This window comes from Zingiber officinale, chromosome 6A (assembly GCF_018446385.1).
Source record: "Zingiber officinale cultivar Zhangliang chromosome 6A, Zo_v1.1, whole genome shotgun sequence".
Classification (NCBI taxonomy): domain Eukaryota; kingdom Viridiplantae; phylum Streptophyta; class Magnoliopsida; order Zingiberales; family Zingiberaceae; genus Zingiber; species Zingiber officinale.
In genome coordinates, this window is record NC_055997.1 from 145972792 (window position 1) to 145982582 (window position 9791).

The 9791-nt window shown below is 38.1% G+C and overlaps 1 protein-coding gene and 1 pseudogene across 1 annotated transcript; one reads left to right on the plus strand and one right to left on the minus strand.

Moving 5' to 3' along the window:
* Nucleotides 1-36: 36 nt before the first annotated feature.
* On the minus strand, nt 37-4820 carry LOC121998531 (transmembrane emp24 domain-containing protein p24beta3-like). The gene is made up of 4 exons (XM_042553493.1): nt 4346-4820; nt 2294-2480; nt 1892-1999; nt 37-460 (listed from the first exon to the last, which is right to left on the minus strand). The coding sequence occupies exons 1-4, from the start codon at nt 4559-4561 to the stop codon at nt 327-329; spliced, it is 645 nt and encodes a 214-aa protein (XP_042409427.1). The 5' UTR covers nt 4562-4820; the 3' UTR covers nt 37-326.
* Nucleotides 4821-4885: 65 nt separating this feature from the next.
* On the plus strand, nt 4886-5661 carry LOC121998530 (annotated as a pseudogene).
* Nucleotides 5662-9791: the final 4130 nt, after the last annotated feature.

A 9791-nucleotide genomic window follows, 5' to 3' on the forward strand; every position in this document is an offset into this window, starting at 1 on the left:
TACGGAGGTAGCTCAGACACAATTAGAGAATTCATATATAAAATCAAATAGTCATCCTTCTGAATCAACTACCGTAACAGTTTGTATGCTTTGTTCGACATGCTACAATATCTTCTCATTCGAACCCTAATTTAACAAAGTTTACCCCTCCCATAAATTATCCTTGTACAGTCAAATTACAAATAAATATCGCCATCCGCCTCAAAACCTTTGACGAATGAAATGCTTGCGACAAAAACAAACCGTTACTAGTTAAAGTGGTATATAAAAGATGCTAAAGTAAAATACATGAACCGCGTCCTCATTTCCACCTCCGCATTTGAAGTCTAGACCCTGTTATATCCCACTGATTTGTTGAAAAGGCGTCGGATATAAACAACCTGAAGCCCACTTGCGAGAGCCAACACAACGTATTCCATTATCGTATAGTAAGTGAGACGCCGTCTTGTGCTCTCGTTTGCTGCATTGCAAGAAACAATTAGATAGCTTATGATCAATATAACACATCGACAACAGAAATCAGAATTCTAAAGGACCAAAAGAAACTTTGGGTCCCAAGAACCGATGAATTCTAGCAACATTAGCACTATCATAATAAGCACGTCAAGCTGAAGTTCAACCAAGATTCCCAATAGATACCAACGAACTGATACTTCAAATTTCTAGTGACTCGTAGAACAATGAATACTAGATATAAAGAAATCCAGATCTATAAACATTGGTAACTGACTCCTTAATATTAGATGCAGATATATACATATCGAATTTGTTAAACTGCAGAAGCAAAAAAGATAAAGTTACAAGTACACAGGAGATTTTATATCAGTTGTATTCAATAGTTAAGTATTGACGTATATATTTGTAAAATTGAGTTATATTTGCTAAATACAACTTGAACCTTCACAAAAGAAGTTGCGCTGTTGACTTACTATGATGGTTACATGAGTTTGTGTTGTTTGCAGAGTTTTGATTAGTTAGTGATATACATATATAATCACAATATATTCCCCAAACACTTGCTTTCTTAACTTGGTGATGTTCGCTCATACTTGTGTTTCTTGCAATGGTAGTTATCTCTCCAACTCTAGATATGTAACTAAAAATGACTACCATGGAGTGACCTACTAAGGCGTACACTAGTAGCCAATAAAAGAAGACTAAATGATTATTGTTGTTCATAGACTTCCATAGCAAGAAACATTCATGTATCAAGTCTAGGTAAGAAAAATAACATATGAATTAACTAAGAATTGGGAACTTTATTTTTACACTTTACAGTGGGTAAATGGAATTGTTAAAATTGTAAGTTCAAACTCAAATTGTTAAATCTTGATGACCTAAAAGTCACTACATTATGAAATAAAGTAATACTATACAACTTATGAGGAATGGAAATCATTTATAGAAATAAATCAATGTACATAAAGATGATTCCAGTATCATCATCCTCTATCAAACTCTAACTGCAAGAATACGGGAATTAACATTAAATATAATTATAAACTAATCATTTTTCATGTTCGAACTTTTCCTTTAAATTGACAAGAAAGTTCTTGAAAAATAGTATAAATATAAACTAATCATGATAAGCCAAAATACACCTAAACAATTAGTGATAAAATTTTCTCTCCTTCGTGGAATTTAGTTTTCTTCAATGATTCGTAAGTTTTTCCCCTTCAAAACCAAATCTGAGACATTTTACATATTCAAACACAATTAATTCCTACACCAAATTAGTAAATTAAAAAAAATAAACATTTGATGGAACAAAATTCAAGGAGTTTAATCATATCAAAGACACAATAATATCCATACAATAATAAGTTCATGTATAATAAAATCACTTTAATAGTCTAACCAATCAAGTATACTGTTGGTCAATTTAACTTACTATGACGATGGCGAAGTTCTCGTGCTTTTAGATAACGCTGCTCTGCTGTGACAGATTCAAGTGCTTCCCTAAGCTGTGCAATTTTCACATTTATTGGATCCAAATGCTCTGCAAGAGATCAGGTGCAACAACTCTTGTCGGGAACAATATGGAAATAAAAAGGATAACTTTATATATGATTTTATAAAATAGATGGAGCTGAAGAAAGAAACAATCATAATGCCTCTTAGTTAGGATCATATTTAAAAAATGTATCAACAATGAAAACCTAGATTATTCTTTATGAATTGTGCTAAACTAGCAATTAACCATGGAAAAATAGATGACAAGCTTCAACATCAAATTTAGATAACAACAAAATATGTGAAATTCTCTAAATTCCTTCGCCATCATTTAACTAACCATCTTTGGCTATGTCATGTTCATTCGGAATATGCCCTACATGAATGTAGAATGAGACTGTCTCTGGTGTTCTGTTTGGATTATGGAAACAGAACTTGTACATTCCAGATCGTGGGGCCTTGAATTCAAACTTATCACCGGATGTCCCCTTCAAGGAATGCACAGTGTTACCAGCTGGAGAAGTTACCTACACAATTTTTCAGATTTCAGTAATTAACAACGTTACAATCTGAAAATACCTTTTGAAAGAAGGCTAAAATCATCTGACAAGATAAAAGGAAAAGAATATGACTATTTTATTCAAATACAGTTGTCATACAGAGAAGTTATTTCCTTCTTTGGACATCGCAGAAGTTTGAAGATCCACAACTCAACAATATTTCTAAAGTAAGGTTACTGTATATAAAAAACACTGTTAAGGTTGTTACAAAAATTTAGCAGACTTTAGAAGTTTCAATTGTACACACAAACTATTAGTCTTATTTAAAGTTTAGGTGGCCGATTAACAGAACTAAAAGGTGTGAATAAAATTGATTTTTATTTGGAAATTGGGCTAAACTTGAATAATCAGGAAATTAAAAGTACTAATTAGAACACCACAAACTTATAACCACCAAAATTAACATAATTGTGAAGATAACAAATCAAGGTTTCTAAAACTAGCATCCCTTCTTTTTTTTTTGTCCTTTTGATTCAATGGATGTTGAAATACAAGTGCTATAAAAATCAAAGAAAGTTAAATTGGGGGATAGGAAATATTCTAATGCATTGCATATGTTGTAAAGAGATAATTACATGTATTGTATAGAACTCGATATAAGAATTTTAAACCTAAAATACAAATGTGGGATTAAACCCCAAAACACCTAACATGTAACACTCATAACACTCCCTCAAACTGGAGCACAAACCCTATCTATGTTTACGACAACCACCATACCTCCTCTCCAAATAGTTTCACTAACAAAGACACCATAGGGAGACTACTTCAGAATTTAAAGGATGCTTGATACAACGGTGAAACAAATATCATGTGTAACAATTCTGGTTAAACTAACAAAAGAACCTACTTCTAATTAACATAAGAGGGTTTTTTTTTACACAAATAGAAGATAGGTACTATTTTCCATATGATTCTTCCATTGTTTCTCTGCTTGTATCACTTACCAACCAAGGAAAAACGCTTCTAGTTGATTTTAGAGTTCTCCCCTTTGCAGTGAATGGTGGAATAATAGTTACAGAGCAAACCTTAACATGAATCAATGGTCAACACCAAACTTCACGATCACAACAAAAGCATGATTAAAACTTTTGTTAAAGAAATTATTTGGGCACATCATTTATCACAAAAAAATAAGAAGAAGAACACAACAATTTCAGATCAGTGGAAGTGTACTTTTCTTCTGCATTTTCTGATCTAGACTAGTATTAGCTTTCAGTTGAATCTATACTTATCAAAGAGGTTGCTCACCAGCAATGGCTTCTCCAGATTGCAACGGATATTGATGCACCTCATTCCAAATCACACCTTACATCCCTTACCCATAACCTTCTAAGAAATTCAGCATATGAAGCATCGGTCTTAGTAGGGTGTCAGAACTAAAGAGTTTTAGGGAAGAGAACTAAAGATTCGATGTCACATTCTTAGCATATAAAATGAATACAGTGAAAGTTATGGTATGAGTTGAAGACACAAGGCAAAAAAAAAAGGTGGGTGGGGAAGAACAATTTGGACTCTGATTCTTAAATCCTTGTGATTCCAGACAATAAAGCATTCATTAAAACAAAAGAATTGAGATTGAGATCATTTTCTCCAAACAAGCTGTTATAGAACCAACGGAAACCCTAATATTCATAAAAATCTAAACTTTTTCAAAAAGCAGCAATCAAGTTGATGAATTACCCAAAGATAGAAAACGCATCAACATACAACACCTTAATTATCTAATCCTTATTCCTTCCATCTAAATACCGCTTTATTTATCTAATCTAATAGATCCAATCGAAAAGCCCTTGCCTGCGTAAGAAAGGGGGAAAATACGCATCACTTACGATAAGATCGATGCCGGGGTGATCGGAGTTCCAGAAGATGTCATGATCCACGACTACGAAATTTCCCGAGATCGTGTCGCCCTCGTAGACGACGAACTCGTAGACGCACTCCACGTCGTTGACGGTGACGGACAGAGCGTAGAGACGGCGGGGGCAGCCGACGAGAAGGACTACAATCAAGAAGACCTCCCCGAAACTGATTGATCTCCTCTCCATGGATTTCCAAACTCGATCTCGATCGCTCTAACAACGAGCCCCCGATCCGTTTTGTTATCGCATCTTGAGTTATGTGTCTGGTCGGTTCTTATATACCCTCAATTTCCACAGGATCTTAAAAAAAAAAAGGATGGCTTTTGAAGAAGTATTTTATTAGGTGGATTAATTTGAAAATTTTGGATAGGGTGAGTTTTAAAATTTAAGAATCAATGAGTGGGCAATTGTTACTTTGTCCTTCCACCGCTACTGTGCTATGGGTTTTCCTAAAACCCTATCATGCTCCTCTTCGTCCACAATTGATTACTCCGCTAGCCCATCGACTCCATGGCCAACGCCCTCCCCCTCTCTGGTCGGATCGCCATCGTCACCGGCGCCGCCCGCGGCATTGGTCACGGTGTCGCCATCCACCTTGCCTCCCTCGGCGCCTCCCTCATTCTCGGCGACAACTCTGATTCCCCCTCTGCAGAACGACTTGCCGCCGAGCTCAATGCCTCCCCTGTTAACCCACCTCGCATCGTCGCCCTCCGCGTGGACGTGTTCGACGCCGGTGATGTAAAATCCCACTTCGATGCCGCAGAATCTGCCTTCGGCTGCCGCGCCCATATCGTCGTCTCCTGTGCCGGTATCTGCGACGAGAAGTACCTATCCCTGGCTGAAACCTCCAACGAGGTCTGGGAACGTACCTTCGCCGTCAATGCCCGAAGGGACTTCCTTTGCTGCCGGGAGGCGGCGAATCGGCTGGTCTGCGGCAGAGAGGGGCGGATCATGTGCTTCTTGTCCTCAGAGGTGGGTGGGCTCCCGCCTAGGTACGGGGTGTACGTGGCGTCGAAGGTGGCGGTGGAGGGATGGTGAGGGTGCTGGCAAAGGAGCTGAAGGGGACGGGGACCACGGCCAACTACGTGGCGCCGGGGCCGGAGAAAACGCCGATGTGCTACGAGGGGAAGAGCGACGAGGTGGTGCAGAGCACAGTGGAGGAGGGTCCAATAGGGCAACTGGGGGAGGTGGAGGACATCGCACCGGTGGTGGGGTTCTTGTGCACCGACGGCGGCGAGTGGGTGAACGGGCAGGTCGTCCGAGTCAACGGAGGCTACATGATTTGATCCCTCTCAGTATTCAGTTATCAAGTTTCCAGATCGCCATCTTCAGCTCCCTGTGTGCCATTTTTCGTCTTGCTTCTCTGTTATGTGTAGTGTCCCCGCCCATGAATGCTGGTTTCTCTTGCTGCTCCGTTGTGACTGTCGTTAGGCCACCAGGTAGGTGGAGGCGTGGGTTGAAGGCGTAAAAATATCTAAAGAAATTAATAGAAATAAGGAGAGAGATGACAACATAATTTACATATTCTATTAATTGGGTAGATTATACAAGACCACAAGACCTTAGTAGAATTCAGGTTATGCCTGATGATGTGCAAAGGGAGAGGAGAAAGGGTTACTTATAGGCAAAGAAACGATGAATCTGGTGCTCATTGAGCTCCATCGTCATTCATCACTTTTCTTCCTGATAAGTACGAATCCTCTTTTTAAATCACAAATATTTTTCTTTAATCCGTGATCGCACACTTGTCCATTTATATAGTACTATAAGCCTTTTTACAGGTCACGAATCTTTAGCTCGTGATCTTACAGTACATGCTTTATTGCTTTATTGGACTGGTGATGGGTCCACCACTTTCACCTGTCTCTTAAAGCAAGAAGTTTGTCATTCTTTGGCTTGAGTCTTTTGTTAGGTTTTCAACTGCTTCCAGCTGTTCATCAATTTGTTTTGTAGTAGGGTACCAGTCTCTCCAATAACTATCCCTGGTGCTCCTAATTTTGCATTCTTGAAGTTTTATAGCGTGGAGATTCCTGAGTTGTTGTATGGCCAAGACGGCTTGTTCTGAGGCTTTCCTTTGGAGTTGTATAAGTTGCTCCATGATCTCGTCATGTTCAGCGAGTGGTATTCCTTGTCGTATTCGTTGTCGTAGGTAGAGCAAGAGGCTTTTATATCGCTCATCGAGCTTGTCAATGTTAATAATATATGGATCATTTGTTTACAGGTCTCCTTGTTGGGCTTCCTCTCTACTTCTTGTAATGTCACAGCTACTAGGCTCAGCTTGTCTAGTGCCTCCTGTTCCGATCATTCGGCAAAAATAAATGAATTAATTAATCTTGAAAGGGCATCGGCAAGTTGATTATTCTTTCCTTCAATATGTTCAAAACTAATGTTTATGCACGTTCCAATGATGTAGTATGTGAAGGCTAGCCACCTGACTCGAGAGGGTTTATTTGTTGTAGATTTTCCAAAGAACTAATGATTGCTTGGCAATCTGTTCGAATGATTAACTCTTTTTTATCTATGAAGTAGATTTTGAGGGCTTCAAGAGAATTCATGACAGCATAAATTTCTGCGTCTATTGTGGATTTTGGGGATTATATTTGCCACTAGCATAAGCGCATATCTTTTCTGAGCTTCTTGGGTCATGTTTTTATAGTTTCCATTTGCATATTCAACCCCAGCCCTCCATGCAGTCATCTACTTCGAGAAGAATAAAGCATTCTTCTGGGGATACTTCAAGATCTGGTAGGTTCTTGACAATACCCTTAATCCTTTTGACTAAGGCCCAGTCTTGGTCATTCATCCGCTTATTCCCCGTTGGGCTTATTTTTGCATATATTGGACTAAGCGTTTTGCCCAAGTTAGGAATATAGTTCCTTGCATAATTTAATAACCCTAACCAAGACCGCATTCCTTTGGTAGATTGTAACTCTTTTTCTTGGGAATTAGTAATCTTTGAAATGATATGGGGTTGTTGTTTTATTCATCTTTCTCCGAGAATAACCCCAAGGAATTCTATTTCCATTACTGGTACCATCATCTTTGTTGGACTTAGGACTAATCCATTTCTTCGGCATATATTTAGCATAATTTTTAAGTACTGTGAATGTTCTCTTGAATTTTGAGAGAAAACCAGGATGTCATCAATATATACCGCAATGAAGTCTTCAGTTCCTCTGAAACAATTGTCCATCTTTCTTTGAAAAATGGCAGTAGGATTTTTTAAATCGAATGATATTACAAGCCATTCATATAGGTCGTATGGGACCCAAAAAGCAGTCCATTCAATGAATTCTGGGTACATGGCTACTTGATGAAATCCACTTTTGAGGTTGAATTTAGAATAGATTCTGCTATTGCTGATCTTCTTTAGGATGGTATTAATTCCGGGCAGGCTGTATTGATCTTTATAAGTGAGATCATTAAGGTGCTTGTAATTGAAAACCATGCGCTCCTTGCCCTTGATTTCTCTATTTGTTTGTGGATCTATAGTTGTGTCAGAATTAACTATAATAGCGGTAATTTTGTGACGACTTTGGCTTGGACGGATTACCCCAATATTTAATAATGTCTTGACATGTTTGGAAAAAGCCTCATTCTACTGCGGGGTTAAATGCTTAAGTGGTTGATCCTCAATAATAAAATCTAGATTTTTGCTATCTAGATGACATACTACCTGGTTCTTGGACCAGTGTAAGAGAGGATTATCACTAATAAAGTCATGTTTTTTAAGATCTTCTAATGTAGAGTGGAATTCTTCCTTGAATTCTTGCGAGGATTTTTCCAAATAATGAACCATTTCTCGTACCTGGATATATTCTTCTTCTTCAAGTTCTAGTTCTTCGATGGTTGTTGCAGATGTTACTGAGGGCAAAATATTAATTATAGTAAGATTTTTATAAAAAGTTACAATGTTACCCTCGATGCATACTCCACCATGCATCACCCTGATAAAGTTGCAGCCTATAATCATTTGTATGTTGTCGCCCAAGATCAGAGGGAAACTATATGTGTAGGGAATTCAGAATATATTTTTCCCAATATACATTCTTCCTTGTTTCAGCTTTTGTCGGATAGTTTGCTGGGAATTTATACCATTGAATTGTACAATGAATGTGTTTTCTTCCAATGCTTCGTTAGGGACCGAATTTTGGTCAACACAGCACGTGGTTGCTACCGTGTCAAGAATAACTTTGAGTGAGAACCTGGGAATACCAGAAATTTCTATTTCAATAGAAAGGTTGTAAAGCATGTTCTTTACTAACCTTGGTCCCCTGGCTTCTTGAGCGGTTGTTATTCTGTTGGTGGTTTCTTCATATAACATACTGACAACCTCGTCATTGGTATCATCTTCAATTTCTAATGACGCTTTTCCCTTTTCCATGGGTGTCAAGTCTTCCGTTAAGTGTTTCTCTAACAAGAGCTCCTCATACAGTATTTTGTAGTATTTTGCTTCCTTTTGTAGCCGCTCTATTTCTTCCTAACACCATGTAATATAGTACTGCTACTCTTGTATGAGGTTTTGAGGTAAAAAAAGTGTTGGTGCAAAAGGTGCTACTGGAACTTCTTTGTTGAAATAATAAGGGCCACATAGGTTACATACAATGATAAGACACTCAGGGCAGTGAAGCCTTGCCCTTTCTACCGTGGCTCTCTTGCAGCAGGTACAATTAGTCGGCTGTGGGGGGTAGATTGGCTCATTTGAGTGCCAGTTATGCAAGCAATTTAGTTGTTCTTTTGTTACCTTTACCTGTGGTCTGTATCTTCCATCCACCTGTCCTAACATAAACATAGATTCAGTAAAGTTTAAGGTTTGGATTGACCTGTGTAATTCCTCAAGGTCGTCTTCTCCTTCTGAGATACTAAATATAGCATCACTTTGAGCTTCTTCTTCTTGGACAGACATAATGTCACAAGCATCCGGAATTTCTAGCTGTTCAAATACGGCTACTCTCTTTATGTTTCTTTTATCATTAGGGCATTCTCTGGCAAAATGACCTTCTTGCCTGCAGAGGTAACATTTGCATTTCTTGTCTCTAAGCAAGTATTTTCTCTTTTCTATTCTAGCATGTGAATCATGGGGGTTATCATTGTATGTTCGACTTCTTCGAACCCCATTTTTTCGCTGTTCCTGCCCTCGATAGTACCCTGAAATGGGTATTTGGCTGTAGAATGATAAATTCATCAAAGATCTTTTGAAGGCTGCTTCTTTGCATTCTTGTTTAAGAAATTTGTAAGAAAATAATATTTTTAGGAATACTCCAATGATCAGACCTGGGTATTTTTCATCAAAGGATGTTTTAATTCTTCTACCTAAATCACTCGGCATTTTAAACCAAATTTTTTCTGAGAGTTCAACTCCGGTATATAGTCTTCCAGTTTTTTATGCTAACCTCATGTAATCGTTCATATATTT

Coding starts and splice junctions, on each gene's coding strand:
- LOC121998531 (XM_042553493.1), bottom strand. CDS start 4,561: ATGGAGAGGAGATCAATCAGTTTCGGGGAGGTCTTCTTGATTGTAGTC. Junction 2,000..2,293: donor ACATGACATAGCCAAAGATG/GTTAGTTAAATG, acceptor GATCTCTTGCAG/AGCATTTGGATCCAATAAAT. Junction 461..1,891: donor AGAACTTCGCCATCGTCATA/GTAAGTTAAATT, acceptor CTTGCAATGCAG/CAAACGAGAGCACAAGACGG.